Below are 16,927 nucleotides of genomic sequence, written 5' to 3'. Positions count from 1 at the left end.
GACTTCAGACATGTGCCACTATGCCTGGCTTTTTGTAATTTTTGAAGAGACGGGGTTTTGCCGTGTTGCCCAGGCTGGTCTTGAACTCCCGTGCTCAAGCAGTCTGCCTCCGTGGGCCTCCCAAAGTGCTGGGATTACAAATGTGAGCCACCCCACCTGGCCTGATTAATTTGTAAGAATAGATGCAATACAAATTAACATATGTAACATTTTTTATGAAAAATAAAAATTTTCCAAATAAAAATAAAATTAGTGAGAATAGTGGCATTGCTCACATTTTTTTGCACATCTCTTCAACATCATGCAAAGTCATGCTAAGCCTTTGGAAAAAAATCAGTGTATTCTTATTAGGATCAGAGTGAAAAAAGACGATAATATTTTGGTGGCATTGTGAACCACCAATTTAGATAATGAATATATTTATAAATTGCAAAGGATTTCTCCACCAGCACTGAGTTAAGCATATTTTCTCATTAATTGTCAGCATTTCTTGTAATGACTAGAACAGAACTTAGCATGGCCTTGCAAATAAATATAGGCATATTAGGCCGTTTTTGTATTGCTGTAAAGAAATACCTGAGACTTTGTAATGTATAAAGAAAAGAAGTTTAATTTGCTCATGTTTCTACAAGCTCTACAGGAAGCATGATGTTGGCATCTGCTGGGGGTTTGGGTAGATGTCGGGAAACTTAATGATCATTGGGAAAGACAAAGGGGGAACAAGGTGTCTCACGTGGCAGGAGCAGGAGCAAGGTGGGGAGGACGGGAGGCATTGCACACTTTTAAATAACCAGATCTCCCAAGAACTCAGTATCATGAGAACAGCACCAAGGGGATGGTGCTAAACAACTCATGAGAAATCTACCCCCATGATTCAAACGACTCCCACCAGGCCCCATCTCCAACACTGTGGACTCCAATTCCACGTGAGATTTGGTGAGGACACCGATCCAAACCATGTCCATGGGCATTTACACTTTGAGAAAATGAGATTTGTTCTGAAAGTTAGTTACTACATTAATGGTTTGAATTTGGGATAATATATTTGCTCATAGAAACCTTCTTTTAAATCCATATTGAATTCACAACCAGCTGGTAGAAACCCTATGTTGACGAATTTATTGAAGACATAGAAATTTTACTAAGGCTGTCTTAATCTTTTACATTTCCTTTCCTCATTTTCTTCATTTTTAAGAGATTTTGTGTACACCACCTCCAAAAATAAAAAATGGAAAACACACCTTTAGTGAAGTAGAAGTGTTTGAGTATCTTGATGCAGTAACTTACAGTTGTGATCCTGCACCTGGACCAGATCCATTTTCACTTATTGGAGAGAGCATGATTTATTGTGGTAACAATTCAACATGGAGTCATGCTGCTCCAGAGTGTAAAGGTAACCTTTCAATTTATTTCCTTCTTCATTTGTAAGTACTCTGGAAACATTTTGTAAATAGTTTTATCTACAAATAAACAAAGCAGGTGTATGTGCTTCCTCCTCCTGTATAATTGGCTTCTAATTTATTTTAATACAGGTCAATTCAAGTCAAAAAAGAGTTCTAGATAGAGTTCCCTATTTCTCACCCCTACATGTTCTTGGCATTTCATTTTATACAGTGTGAACTACTGTGTATCTGCATGAGTTAGAAGTTTTTGTTTGAAATAACCAAAAAAATAAATCAACACACACTAGCTTAAAGAAAGTTTCATTTTGTATTATAAGAAATCTAAGAGTTCTGGCTATGGTAGTGGTAAACTGTAACAGACTAATCATCTCACAAATAAAAATGATAAACTCTGATTAAAAAAAAGAAATTTAAAAGACCAAATGTTTAAGGCACTCTGGAGTGACCAAAAGTATGAAGACCCTGTAGGGGACTTGCCCATTTAAAGAAAGAAATCGCTGAATAATTACAGTGGTTTAAAAGTATATACTCCCAAAGTACACCTGAAACATTCTCCAAAGTAGACCATATTCTAGACAATAAGACAAATTTTTAACAAACTTCAAAAAATTGAAATCATTCAAAATATATTATCCGATCACAATAGAATGAAAGTAGAAATCAATAACAAAGCCAGTCTCCAAAGAACTGGAAAGTATACAGGACACTTCTAAATAACCCATGCATAAAATAAGTAGTCAGCAGGGAAATTACAAAGTGTTTTGAATTTAATAAAAACACAACATCTCAACATACCCAAATATGTAGGATGCAGCTAAAGCATTGCTTACAGGGGAATGTATAGCATAACATACTTGTGTTAGAAAAAAAGAAAAGTCTCAAATCAATGATCTAATTTTCCACCTTAAGAAACTAAAAAAGAGCAAGTTAAATCCCAAACTAGCAGATGTAAGGAAATGATAAACATAGAGCCAAAATCAATGAAATTGAGAAGAGGAAAAAAAAGAGGAACTCAATGAAACCAACAGTTGCTACTTGGAGATCAATAAAGTGTGTAAACCTATAGCCAGACTGACAAAAAAGACGCAAATTAACCAATACTGAGAATGAAAGAAGTGGCAGCCAGGCACGGCACCCCCGCCAGCTTGAAGACCCTGCCCTCAAGGCCGGCAGGGGCAATCACTCCCGGACTTGTCCTTTTAGAAGCTCCAGCTTTACCACTTGCTGGTGGAGCCCAACCACTGCCACAGGGTCCTCAATGCCAACACGCCTGGCAGATCCAAGAGGAGATGGCCCAGGATGGGATGTGGTGAACAGTGGCACCCGAGAGTGTGGGGTGGGTGCTGCTCCACTGCCTGGTTTCTGCAGAGATCCTGTGCCGGTGGCCTGTGCCTGCTACGCGGGAGCCAGAGGGGGTGTGCCATGCCCCCTGCTTTGGACACTGCTGTATGAAGGGGCCAGTTTTCAGACCTTTCGTCTGTCACCTCAGCACTGGCGCCAGGAGTCCTGACAAGCAGTATCTGGGAGGTGGACAGCCCTGGGGAAATAGAGGAGACTTTCAGAAGTATCTAGATATTTGAAATACTGAAGACCAAAAACCCCAGTTTGCATGGAAGAGCTGGCCTCAGACGTGGTCAATTCCTACGACAACCTGGACACACGGTGCTGATCCACGCCGTGGGAGGTGGCCCTGCAAAGCATTAAAAGGTTTGGCCCTGCAGCCGCCCCGCCTCCCACCTCCAGCTGCAATTGCATTCTGACCTGGACAAGTAGGAATATGTGGTGGAGATCCTGATGGAGACCTGAGCCAGGCACCCCAGAGTGCTGGCCAGACGTGGAGTACGGGATCCAGCTAAGGGAGTCTGGCCGGCCTGTATCCCCCCAGCCTTGTTGGCTCCTCTGCTAATTCCAGCAGGGTCTGCAGCCCCAGACCCGTCCCCTGTCTTCCCCTCTGCAGAGGGTAGGCCGGAGGCTGGTCTCAGTGGGAGCTAGGGCTCTCCTCAAAGGCTTTTTGACCTTGGGGCAGTCTTGACATCCCCACAACCCTACGCCCCTCATCCCTTTTCATGTCTCCTGGAGGATGGCAAGCTGCAACTGCAGCAATCTTGTTTAATTTAGGTAGGTGAATTTCTTAGAATTAAGTTTTGTATGTTTTGAGCAATAAATTCTCTTAAGATATATATTTTTTAATCTTTTTATGTTTTATCTCTGAATATTTTTTATTTTTTTCAATGTATGTTTTTTCTGGAAACATTCTGTGCTGCTACATTAGAGCCTACACAGTTGTAGTTGGTACATTTCATTCCTTTTGGTTTAAATAAGGGATTTTATTTTGCAGTGAGTTTCCCTGTATTGTTAATGAGTCAACAGCGTTAATGTATGATTTTTTTTTAAATACTTTAAATTTGTGTGCAACCCTTCTCCTTTATGTTCTGTGTTACGGTGAGAGCTTGGTCAAAATGGGGAACACACACACAGCTGCTACATTTTTTTTTGTCATTGGAAGATCTGTGCCATGTCTTCCTAGACTGAAGTGTAAATTATGGAGGGTTTTATTTGTCAATTTATATGTAAATGTCATTGAAGGCTAAGGTTAAGTCTTTGGAAATCACAGGCACCAGTTGATCTTTTTTTATTTTTATTTTTATTTATTTTTTATTATTATTATACTTTAAGTTCTAGGGTACATGTGCATAACGTGCAGGTTTGTTACATATGTATACTTGTGCCGAGACCTCAGATCCCTTCAGGTGGCACCTTGTGACAGGTGGTGTTCTGGGAGGCTTCTTGTCAGGTTCAGCAGCACAGGCACCTGCTCTGGGCATGGACTGCGCTCCTGGGATGTGCATGGAGCTGCGGTGCGCCAGTCACACGCGCTTGGAAACAGCGTGTGCTGCTAGATTGGAAATGCCTATGTTGCTCTGTTAAATTTGTGCTGGAGCAAAAACCTAAGGTTAAATTTAAGTCTGGAATGAAAGAAATCTGAATCCATGTAATTAATGGCCGCTTGATCTTGAGAGTCTTGAGAGTCCTGCCTCAGGAAGTGAGGTGGGGGTTCCTACACCTTTCACTTTCCTTCCTCATGTCTACCCCACATGTGTTTCTCATGCTTTTTCTAACTTCTCCAGCCCTTAGCCAAAAAGCTTTATATTCTTTTGTGCATATGACTATTCTTTAATATCGGTGATGTAAACTTCACTTGAATAACAAAATTATCCAACAGACAAAAGAATGAGAAAGAGAGTATCACTAAATATCCTGCAGACATTTAAAGGATGATAAGGGAATACTATAAACAACTTTATGCCTACAAATTTGACAACTGAAATGGACAGATTCCTTGAAAGATACAAAATGTCAAAACTCACTTGAAGATATGGATAACCTGAATACTCCTATAAAGAAATAAAATTTGTAGTTAATAACCTACTGCAGGCCCAGATGGCTTCGCTGGGGAATTCTACCAACCATCTAAGGAATGAATAATAGCAATTCTACACAAGCGTATCAAGAAAGTGCAAGAGAAGGGAACACTTCTCAGCCCATTTTATGATGATAGCATTGTCATGATACCAAAGCCAGAAAACAAAAACATTATAAGAAAATTACAAATAATATCCTTGATGAACACAGGACCAAAAGTCTTCAACAGAATATTAGCAAACCAAGTCCTGTGATACGTAAAAAGAAAAGTAAATCATGACCAAGCAGGATTTACCCTATGAATGCAAGATTAGTTCAAATGCAAAAATTAATCAATGTAATCTACCACATAAGGAGACTATTAAGGAGAAAGAAAATCATGTGATTATCTTATTAGATGCAGAAAAACAAAGTGTTTGACAGAATTCATCATCTTATTTTTTCATGATAAAACTTCTCAGCAAACTGGGAACAGAAGGATACTATCTGTCCTACCCTGATAACAGACATCTACAAAAATCTCACAGCTAACACTACACTTAATGGTTCAAAAAAATTATACGTAGTGGTAAAAATAACATTGTACTTAGTGGTTAAAAAAACCTTAATTACATTTCTGTCTAATTAATAAAGACCTAATTCTGGAAGGAAAGCAGTGAAGATGTCCACTCTTACCACTCCATTCAGCATTGTACTGGAGATCCCACCCAGTACAATAAGGCAAGAGAAAGCAATTAGGCAGACATATTGGAAAAGAAGGAATAAAAACTGTCTCTACTCACAGTGAGATGCCACTAAATACCTATTGGAATGGCTGAAATTTAAACACACACATCCCAAACTGACAATACCAGGTACTGACAAGGATATGGAGCAGATGGAACTCGAATATGCTGATGGTGAGAATCAAAGTGAAATGACCACTTTGGGACCTTTTTGGCAATTTCTTATAAAGTTAAACATACTCTTACCATACAACACAGCAACCCAAATAAACTGAAAACATTTTCACACAGAAACTTATATGAGGATGTTCACAGCAGCCTTATTCATAATCACCCCAAACTGCAAATTGCCACACGTTCTTGAGTTGGTGAATGAATGAACCACCTGTGCTACCTCTAAAAGATGGACTCATACTCAGCAATTAAAAGGAATAAACTCCTGATTCATGCAACCACAACACAAATGAATCTTGAAAGCATCATGCTAAGTGAAGCCATACTAAGAAGGCTGTGATTCCATTTATGGGACATTCTGAAAAAGTCCCACTATAGGGATAAAAGTAGATCAATGGTTGGCTGGTTGTGGAAGTAGGAGTGAGGGGGAAGAAGGGTAACTCACAAAAGAGCATGAGGAAATTCTGGAGAGTAATGGAACTTTCCTGTGTCTTTACTGTGGTGGTAGTTACATGATTATTTGCATTTGTCAAAACTCATAACAGCTGTACACTTGAAAGGGTGAATTTTACTGTATGTAAATTATATCCAATAAACTAACCTTTAAAAATATCCTTAGGTACAGTTGGACACAACAAAAGATCAGTGAACCTGAAGACAGGTCAATAGAAATTGAACCTTATTTAAGAAGAAATGTTGAAAAAAGAAAGAGAGAGGCTTACAGACCTGTGGGAGAGTATCAAGCAGTGAAACATACATGTAATTGGAGTTTTCAGAAAGACCGGAGAGAGAATGGTGTAAAATATTATTTGAAAAAATATTGGCCAAAAATTATCCAAATTAGATCCCAAACAACCTCAGATCCAGGAGATTCAGTGAACCTTCAGCAGGATGAATAAATTACTAAAATTTGCCACCACCACCGCCCCCCTGCAGTAGTTTGGTAAAAACTACAAAACAAAAGTTTAAAAAGCAACCAGTGAGTGGGGAAAACAACAAAAAACCATATTACATTCAGGAGGGCAGGGACAAGAAAGAATGGCAGCCAGCCAGGTTTTCTTAAGAAAACGTGGTTACAATATGGTTATGTCTGTTAGTGCTGAAATAAAAATAAAACACCCTAGAATTATATATCAAGGAAATACATCAGTTAATATTTAAAGTCTTTTAAAAAATGTTTTTAACATCTTGCATTCCATTCCTTGTCTCTGTTCCCACTGGAAATTACTACTTTGTACTACTTTTTCTGTTAAAGCAAATATCCATTAATTCTGAGGTTTCTCTAATTTTCCAGTGGTCAAATGTCGATTTCCAGTAGTCGAAAATGGAAAACAGATATCAGGATTTGGAAAAAAATTTTACTACAAAGCGACAGTTATGTTTGAATGCGATAAGGGTTATTACCTCAACGGCAGCGACAAAATTGTCTGTGAGAGTAACAGTACTTGGGATCCCCCAGTTCCAAAATGTCTTAAAGGTACAAAGGTGATCTTTTTTCCGTCTTGGTTTGTTGTTGTTGCTGTTCGTTTTAGACTTTACTTCTTTGATATTAACTGACAGTCATACAGAATAACTGAAAAGAAACTAGTATTTAACTCTGTCTTGTATTCATTTCTTTGCCATCTATATGACATGAAATTCACATCAAATCCTGCTGTTGTGATTTTGTGTGCTTTTCCAGGGTTCTTAGCATGTTATGTACATTGCATGTGTATATGCTTTTAATATTTTTATGTATAAAAAGTGAATTACAACAACTTTTTGGAGTGAATTGAAACAGGCATTTTTATCTAAGTAAGTCAACAGTGGCATCATTCATATAAAAAATGAGAGCAATAACTCTCAAGTGGTTGATCTTCTAACATTATTTTGTTTTCTAGTGCTGCCTCCTTCTAGTACAAAATCTCCAACTTTGAGTGATTCAGGTTTAGTGGCTTCTTCCTTATATGTCTCAAAAATCTTGTAAATTCCTGGAGAAAATGCCAGCAATAACTCCCAAGTGTTTGGTCCAGTCTACATTATTATTTTGTTTTCCAGTGTCGACTTCTCCCACTACAAAATCTCCAACGTCCAGTGCCTCAGGTTTAGTAATATCCTGCTTATATTTTTTCGAAAATCCTTTAAATTCCTGGTGATTTTTAAAAAAATCCTTCAAATTTCTGGTGGTGTCCACTTATTTTTAGTAATGAAAGGAGGGAGGACATTTCTATAGCCATTTTAGTTGTTATGCATAGTGATTCTAAAATTATTTGCCATAATCTGCAGATATTTGCCATAATCTGCAGATATAAACAGGAATATGACCTTGGGAAAGTTGTATAAATTTTGAGTGTGTGTGTGTGTGTGTGTGTGTGTGTGTGTATATATATATAAAATATATATATAGTATATTGTGTGTGTGTGTGTGTATATATATATAAAAAAATTGATTTAGTACCTTCCTTACTGCGTATTAGTAAGGTATAAGTGGGATGCATTTAAAGCACTTAGCACAGTGCCTGGTATATAGAAAGGTCTTAGAGCTAACTAATATGACTTATCCTACACTTAAATTAATGTTAGGGAAGGGGAAAGTTCATGTATGTTAGTTAATATGTATGTGTGTTAATACGTTCGTTAATATGTATGTTTTATGTCATCAAGCTTGCTATTTTATTCTTTTCAGAAGTGATCTGTTGACACCTTTACTGAGTTTGTTCCTATTGCATGACTCTTTCATTTTCTGGAATGCAGCAAGTTTGAGTCTTCTCATGTAACACATTTAAACAGGGAAATTTCTGCTGTCCTCAGAACAAGATCTATATTTCTGCCTCTTCCCTACCTGCCCCTCTTCTACACCTCATAATGTTGCTTTTTTTTTCTCTCTCTCTAGTGGGCAGTTTTATGTGGCAATAGCACTAAATTTTATAGCAACTGAAAGGCAGGAAAAAGTCCTTATTTATTGAAATGAAAAAGAAGACTTTTGCAGGAACTCCTGGTCAACCACTGTGTTTATGACTGGAGAGATTATTTTGATATGACGGGAGGAATTATCCTGATTTAATCTCTGGTTTCGCTTTGCTTGCAGCAGAAGCAAGAGACAGTAGTAATTGTGGGTAGAGCTTTAGTCTGGGCAGAGTGTGCTTAGTTAACATCATTTCTGTGGTCTTCAGTTTCCCTTTAGTATAATATGAGTGTTGAACTGAAATCTCAATCAGTGGCTTCTAATTTGATTATATATTTCCTATCTCCCTAATATTTTAAAGGATCGAAAGGAATTATGCATGTTAACATAGTAATTAAAATACCTTCTTATACGCTGGGCGGGGTAGCTCACGCCTGTAATACCAGCACTTTGGGAGGCTGAGGTGGGTGGATCACGAGGTCAGAAGTTCAAGACCAGCCTGGCTAAGTTGGTGAAACCCCATCTCTACTAAAAATACAAAAATTAACTGGGCATGGTGGCAGGCACTTGTAATCCCAGCTACTCGGGAGGCTGAGGCAGGAGAATCGCTTGAACCCGAGGGGCAGAGGTTGCAGTGAGCCAAGATGATGCCACTGCACTCCAGCCTGGGTGATAGAGTAGGACTCCGTCTCAAAAAAAAAAAAAAAAAAAAAAAAAAAACAAACACACACACACACACACAAACAAAAACAAAAAACCTTATAATTCCTATAAGAGCTTGGTAACTGGTAGCCTCCTGAGTTGAGTGCTGTAGGGTTTGAGGGTCAGGAAGAGATGGGTTTTTTAGTGGACTGATATATAAGCAAAACAAGATTGCATGTACAATTTATACTCAGTGAGGCATCCATGCTTACTAACGTGCTCCTAGTGGGCATACGCACTAAGTTTGTTGATACAGTCTTTTGAAAGAATTGACGATAAGCATTTCATAAAGTATTTATAAAACACTGGTCTAGCTTAGTGTTGGGAGAGCAGAGAGCAGAAGAGAGAACTGCTTGTGATAAAATGTTTATTAAAAAGAGAAAATGCAAGGATATTTTTTGAGACATCACAAATCAAAATTCCTTACGGGATTGTCAGTCATTTTTTATCATCAGTTAGAGGAAGACTAAATAACAACATAATGATGTTAAGGTAGATCTAAATGTGTTAACATGAAGAAATGTCAAGGAAGTCCTAAGTGGAAAAGAGAAAGATGTAAATTATGTAGTATCATACTACTTACAGTTTTTTAGAAAGAAAAATATGTTTACCCCAAGCACATTCCTTTTTTTTTTTTTGAGAGAGTCTCGCTCTGTCACCCAGGATGGTGTGCAGTGGCGCGGTCTCAGCTCACTGCAGCCTCCGCCTCCCGAGTCCAAGCAGTTCTCCTGCCGCCTCAGACTCCCAAGCAGCTGGGATTATAGGCACCCACCACTACACCGGCTAATTTTTTGTATTTTTAGTAGAGATGGGGTTTCTCCATTATGGCCTGGCTAGTCTCGAACTCCTGACCTAAAGTGATTCACCTGCCTCGGCCTCCCACAGTGCTGGGATTACAGGCATGAGCCACCACGCCCAGCCTCACATTACTTTAATGATTTACTATTGGTTATCTTCTAGGATTTCCATTATAAAATACAAAATGTAGTGAGCATTCTTGTACATACATCCTTATATACTTGTGTAAATATATATGTAGGTTAAATTCTAAGATGTGGAATTGCAAAGGTTGTAAAGTATGTGTAGTTTTCATTTTGATAAAAAATCAATATCAAAATTAAAGTCATAATTTTATATTGATAAGGCCCTGGTGAATTTATAAAATCAAACTTATTTTTCTAGGTCCTAGGCCTACTTACAAGCCTCCAGTCTCAAATTATCCAGGTTGGTTAACCCTTTATCCTACTGATATTATTAAGAATTTATTTATTTATTTTTATTATACTTTAAGTTCTAGGGTACATGTGTACAACATGCAGGTTTGATACATAGGTATACATGTGCCATGTTGGTTTGCTGCACCCATCAATGCATCATTTATATTAGGTATTTCTCCTAATGCTATCCCTCCCCTAGCCCCCCATCGCCAACAAGCCCCAGTGTGTGATGTTCCCCACCCTGTGTCCATGTATTCTCGTTGTTCAACTCCCACCTATGAATGAGAACATGAAGTGTTTGGTTTTCTGTCCTTGCGATAGTTTGATTAGAATGATGGTTTCCATCTTCATCCATGTCCCTGCAAAGGACATGAATGCATCCTTTTTCATGGCTGCATAGTATTCCGTGGTGTGTATGTGCCACATTTTCTTTATCTAGTCTATCATTGATGGGCATTTGGGCTAGTTCCAAGTCTTTGCTATTGTGAGTAGTGCTGCAGTAAACATACATGTGCATGTGTCTTTATAGTAGCATGATTTATAATCCTTTGGGTATATACCCAGTAATGGGATTGCTGGGTCAAATGGTATTTCTAGTTGTAGATCCTTGAGGAATCACCATACTGTCTTTCACAGTGGTTGAACTAATTTACACTCCCACCAAGAGTGTAAAAGTGTTTCTATTTCTCCACATCCTCTCCAGCATCTGTGGTTTCCTGACTTTTTAATAATCTCCATTCTAACTGGCATGAATGGTATCTCATTGTGGTTTTGATTTGCATTTCTCTGATGACCAGTGATGATGAGCATTTCTTCATGTGTCTGTTGGCTGTATAAATGTCTTCTTTTGAGAAGTGTCTGTTCATATCCTTTTGCCCACATTTTGATGGAGTTGTTTTTTTCTTGTAAATTTGTTTAAGTTCTTTGTAGATTCTGGATGTTAGCCCTTTGTCAGATGGGCAGATAGCAAAGATTTTTTCCTACTCTGTAGGTTGCCTGTTCATTCTGATGATAGCTTCTTTGGCTGTGTAGAAACTCTTTAGTTTAATTAGATCCTATTTGTCAATTTTGGCTTTTGTTGCCATTGCTTTTGGTGTTTTAGTCATGAAGTCTTTGCCCATTCCTGTGTCCTGAATGGTATTGCTTAGGTTTTCTTCTAGGGTTTTTACGGTGTTAGGTCTTACATTTAAGTCTTTAATCCATCTTAAATTAATTTTTGTATAAGGTGTAAGGAAGGGATCCAGTTTCAGCTTTCTACATATGGCTAGCCAGTTTCCCCAGCACAATTTATTAAATAGGGAATCCTTTCCCCATTGCTTGTTTTTGTCAGGTTTGTCAAAGATCAGATGGTTGTAGATGTGTGGTATTGTTTCTGAGGGCTCTGTTCTGTTCCATTGGTCTACATCTTTGTTTTGGTACCAGTACCATGCTGTTTTGGTTACTGTAGCCTTGTAGTATAGTTTGAAGTCAGGTAGCGTGATGCCTCCAGCTTTGTTCTTTTTGCTTAGGATTGTCTTGGCTATATGGGCTCTTTTTTGGTTCCATATGAAATTTAAAGTAGTTTTTTTCCAATTCTGTGACGAAAGTCAGTAGTAGCTTGATGTGGATGGCATTGAATCTATAAATTACCTTGGGCAGTATGGCCATTTTCCCAATATTGATTCTTCCTATCCATGAGCATGGAATATTCTTCCATTTGTTTGTGTCCTCTTCTATTTCATTGAGCAGTGTTTTGTAGTTCTCCTGGAAGAGGTCCTTCACATCCCTTGTAAGTTGGATTCCTAGGTATTTATTCTCTTTGTAGTAATTGCAAATGGGAGTTCACTCATTATTTGGCTCTCTCTTTGTCTATTATTGGTGTATAGGAATGCTTGTGATGTTTGCACATTGATTTTGTATCCTGAGACTTTGCTGAAATTGCTTATCAGCTTGTGGAGATTTTGGGCTGAGATGATGGGGTTTTCTAAATATACAATCATGTCATCTGCAAACATAGACAATTTGAGTTCCTCTTTTCCTATTTTATAATCATGTCATCTGCAAACATAGATAATTTGACTTCCTCTTTTCCTAACTGAATACCCTTTATTTCTTTCTCTTGCCTGATCGCCCTAGCCAGAACTTCCAACACTGTGTTGAATAGGAGTGGTAAGAGAGGGAATCCTTGTCTTGCGCCGGTTTTCAAAAGGAATGCTTCCAGTTTTTGCCCATTTGGTATGATATTGGCTGTGGGTTTGTCATAAATAAGTCTTACTATTTTGAGTTATGTTCCATCAATACCTAGTTTAGTGAGAGTTTTTAAGCATGAAGGGCTGTTGAATTTTGTCGAAGGCTTTCTGCATCTTTTGAGATAGTCATGTCGTTTTTGTTGTTGGTTCTGTTGGTTCTGTTTATGTGGTGGATTACGTTTATTGATTTGAGTATGTTGAACCAGCCTTGCATCCCAGGGATGAAGCCAACTTGATCGTGGTGGATAAGCTTTTTGATGTGCTGCTTGATTCGGTTTGCCAGTATTTTGTTGAGGATTTTTGCATTGATGTTCATCAGGGATATTGGCCTAAAATTCTCTTTTTTTGTTGTGTCTCTACCAGGCTTTGGTATCAGGATGATGCTAGCCTCCTAAAATGAGTTAGGGAGGATTCCCTCTTTTTCTATTGATTGAAATAGTTTCAGAAGGAATGGTACCTGCTCCTCTTTTTTTATTATTATTATTTTTTTTTCTTTGAGACGGAGTCTCGCTCTGTCGCCCAGGCTGGAGTGCAGTGGCCAGATCTCAGCTCACTGCAAGCTCCGCCTCCCGGGTTCCCGCCATTCTCCTGCCTCAGCCTCCCGAGTAGCTGGGACCACAGACGCCCACCACCTCGCCCGGCTAGTTTTTTGTATCTTTTAGTAGAGACGGGGTTTCATCGTGTTAGCCAGGATGGTCTCGATCTCCTGACCTCGTGATCCGCCCGTCTCGGCCTCCCAAAGTGCTGGGATTACAGGCTTGAGCCACCGCGCCCGGCCGGTTCACCTAGATCTATCTTGTGACATGAATCAGAACTGCATTCCTTTTTATGGCTGAATAATAGTCCATTATATGTATATACTATATTTCATTCATTCATCTGTTGCTAGACACTTTGGTTGGTTTGTTTTTACCTTTCGGCTCTTTTGAGTAATGCTATTATAAGCATTGGTGTACACATATCTGTTTGAGTTCCTGTATTCACTTCTTTTAGGTATATACCTGGGAGTAGAATTGCTAGATCATAAGGGAATTCTATTTTTAATATTTTGAGGAACTGGCATACTGTCTTCCACAGTGGCTGCACCATTTTACATTCCCACCAGCAGTGGGAACCTTTAACAAAGGTTCCAATTTTTCCACATCTCCACCAACACTTATTAAATTGTTTTTTTAGTAATAGCCAAGTGTCTTAGTCTGTTTTGTACTGTGATAACAGAATACCACAGACTGAGTAACTTATAATGAACAGAAATTTATTTCTTACAGTTCTGGAGGCTGAGAAGTCTAATATCAAGGCATGGGCATCTGTGAGGGCCCTCTTGCTTTGTCATAATATGATGGAAGGCATCACATGGTGGAAGGGAAAAGAGACGGTGAAGGAGAGGGTAAGAGGGACAAAGCCATGCCCTAAAATAACAAACATACCCCTGCAATAATGACATTAGTCCATTCATGAGGACAGAGCCATAATAACCTAAACACCTCTTAAAGGTGCCACCCCAATAACATTACATTGACAATTAAATTTCATCATGAGTTTTGTTTTTTTAATTTTTTTATTTATTTATTTTTTTTGAGACGGAGTCTCGCTCTGTCGCCCAGGCTGGAGTGCAGTGGCCGGATCTCAGCTCACTGCAAGCTCCGCCTCCCGGGTTCACACCATTCTCCTGCCTCAGCCTCCCGAGTAGCTGGGACTATAGGCGCCCGCCACCTCGCCCGGCTAGTTTTTTTTTGTATTTTTTAGTAGAGACAGGGTTTCACCGTGTTAGCCAGGATGGTCTCGATCTCCTGACCTCGTGATCCGCCCGTCTCGGCCTCCCTCATCATGAGTTTTGAAGGGGACATTCAAACCATAGACCATCCTAATAGACATGAGGTAGATATGCATACTAGATATGCATTTCCCTAATAATTAGAAATATGTTGAGAATCTTTTCATGTGCTTATTGGTCATTTGTATATCTTCTTTAGAGAAATATCTTTTTAAGTCTTTTGCCCATTTTCAAGTTGAGTTGATATTTGTTACTGAGTTTTAGGAGTTATTTATATGTTTTGGATATTACTCCCTTACCAAATATATGATTTACAAATATTTCCTCCCATTCTGTAGGTTGCCTTTTCACTCTGTTGATAGTGTCATTTGATGCACAAAATTTGCTTTTAATTGATGAAAAACAATGTTTTTTTTTCATCTTGCCTGGGCTTTTGGAGTTACATCCAAGAAATCATAGCCAGATCCAATGTCAAGAAGCATTTTATAGTTTTACCTCTTTATGTTTAGGTCTCTGATCTATTTTGAGTTTATGTTTGTATATGATAAGGGTCCAGCTTCACTTTTTTTGCATGTGGATATCCAGTTTTACCAGCACCATTTGTAGAAGAGACTGCCCTTTCCCCATTTGACTGTTCTTTGTCAGTCTTGTTGAAAATCATTTGACCATATATGCAGGGGTTTATTTCCAAGGTCTCTGTTCTATTCCATTGGTCTGTATGTTTGCCTTTTTGGCATTACCATTGTTCTGATTATTATAGTTTTGGAATCAGAAAGTGTGAGCCTTCTCAACCTAGCTCTTTGTTTCCAGGATTGTTTTGGCTGTTTGTGGTCCCTTGAGATTTCATATGTATTTTAGAATGGATTTTTCTATTTCAGAAACAAACGAACAAAAAATGCCATCATCAGGATTTTCATAGGGGTTGCACTGAATCTGAAGATTGCTTTGTATAGTAATAACAGTTTAAAAATACTAAATTTTTCCAATCCATAAACACAAGTGTCTTTCCATTTATTTATATCTTTAATTTTTTTTAGCAGTTTTATAATTTTCAGTGTACAAGTCTTTCACCTCCTTAGTTTGTTCCTAAGTATTTTATTCTTTTTGATACTATTACAAATGATACTGTTTTTTTAATTCCTTTTCAGATTATTCATTGTTAGTGTATAGAAATACAACTGAGTTTTGTATGTTGATTTTGTAACCTGCCACTTGATTGAATTCATTTATTAGTTCTAAGAGATTTTTGCATGTGTATGTATATGTGGGATCCTTAGGGTTTTCTAAATAAAAGATTATGTCATCTGCAAACAGAGCGAATTTTATTTCTTCCTTTCTAATTTGAATTCCTTTTCCTTACCTAATTGCTCTGGTTAGAACTTTCAGTCCTATGTCAGATAGAAGTGGCAAACATGGACACCCTGTCTTCTTCCTGATCTTAGGGAAAAAGCCTTCATTCATTTAACATTGAGTATGATGTTAACTGTGGGTTTTTAATATATGGCCTTTATTATGTTGAGGAAGTTTCCTTCCATTTCAGGTCAACTCTAAAGCATTTATTTTTATTAATCCCTCTTTTTTTTTTTTTTTTTTTTTTTTTTGAGACAGAATCTCACTCTATTGGCAGGCTGGAGTGCAGTGGCTCTATCTCGGCTCACTGCAACCTCCGCCTCCTGGGTTCAAGAGATTCTCCTGCCTCAGCCTCCTGAGTAGCTGGGATTACAGGCGCGCGCTACCACACCCAGCTAATTTTTGTATTTTTTTTTTTTTTAGTAGAGACAGGGTGTCCCCAGGTTGGCCAGGATGGTCTCGAACTCCTGACCTCGTGATCCGCCCGCCTCAGCCTCCCAAAGTGCTGGGATTACAGGCGTGAGCCACCATGCCTGGCTAATCCCTATATCTTTTTATTTTAATTAGAATCACACTGGATTTATAGACTAATTTTGAGAATATAATAAAGATAAATTTGCATGTTGAACCACAGAATATTGTCAGAGGAAATGTGAGTGGGCAGGAAGAAGGAAGATTATGACATTAAATATAAGTTTATAAATTTTTATGATACCACTTTGAGAAACATTAATATAGTTTATAAGGAAAATTATGTTTAAGGGATTTTCTACAAAGGTGAAAAAAAATCACGCTATGAATTTAAAGGATTTTAAGATTTATTTAATTCTTTCTTTCTTTTTTAAAATTCAATCTATATTTCTTCTTTTTTCTAGGATATCCCAAACCTGATGAAGGAATACTTAACAATTTGGGTTGGTATAGCTATCATGACAAATATAAGTGGTAGTATGTGTAGAAATGTGTAAGTAATTACAGTTTTTATTAGGTGCCCAAACATAGGATCCTTGGTAGGGTAAGATAACTTTCTTAAATGCTGTGTTTGTA

The 16,927-nt window shown here is 38.1% G+C and overlaps 1 protein-coding gene across 8 annotated transcripts in view; it reads left to right on the top strand.

Moving 5' to 3' along the window:
* CD46 (CD46 molecule) overlaps window positions 1-16,927 on the top strand; it is a 39,574-nt gene that overhangs the window by 8,884 nt on the left and 13,763 nt on the right. For 6 of the 8 annotated variants that reach the window (XM_050781765.1, XM_050781729.1, XM_050781772.1 and 3 more), the window contains exons 5-9: window positions 1,196-1,393; window positions 7,020-7,202; window positions 7,763-7,807; window positions 10,494-10,535; window positions 16,756-16,794. In XM_050781765.1, coding sequence (XP_050637722.1) covers window positions 1,196-1,393; window positions 7,020-7,202; window positions 7,763-7,807; window positions 10,494-10,535; window positions 16,756-16,794 — 507 coding nt within the window. The remainder of the gene's footprint in view (window positions 1-1,195; window positions 1,394-7,019; window positions 7,203-7,762; window positions 7,808-10,493; window positions 10,536-16,755; window positions 16,795-16,927) is intronic. The other 2 variants (XM_050781788.1, XM_050781748.1) reach the window with 1 other exon arrangement.

The sequence above is a fragment of the Macaca thibetana genome, chromosome 1 (assembly GCF_024542745.1).
Source record: "Macaca thibetana thibetana isolate TM-01 chromosome 1, ASM2454274v1, whole genome shotgun sequence".
Taxonomy (NCBI): Eukaryota; Metazoa; Chordata; class Mammalia; order Primates; family Cercopithecidae; genus Macaca; species Macaca thibetana.
Note: the sequence above shows the minus strand (reverse complement) of the source record. Positions and strands in the feature narration are given on the sequence as shown.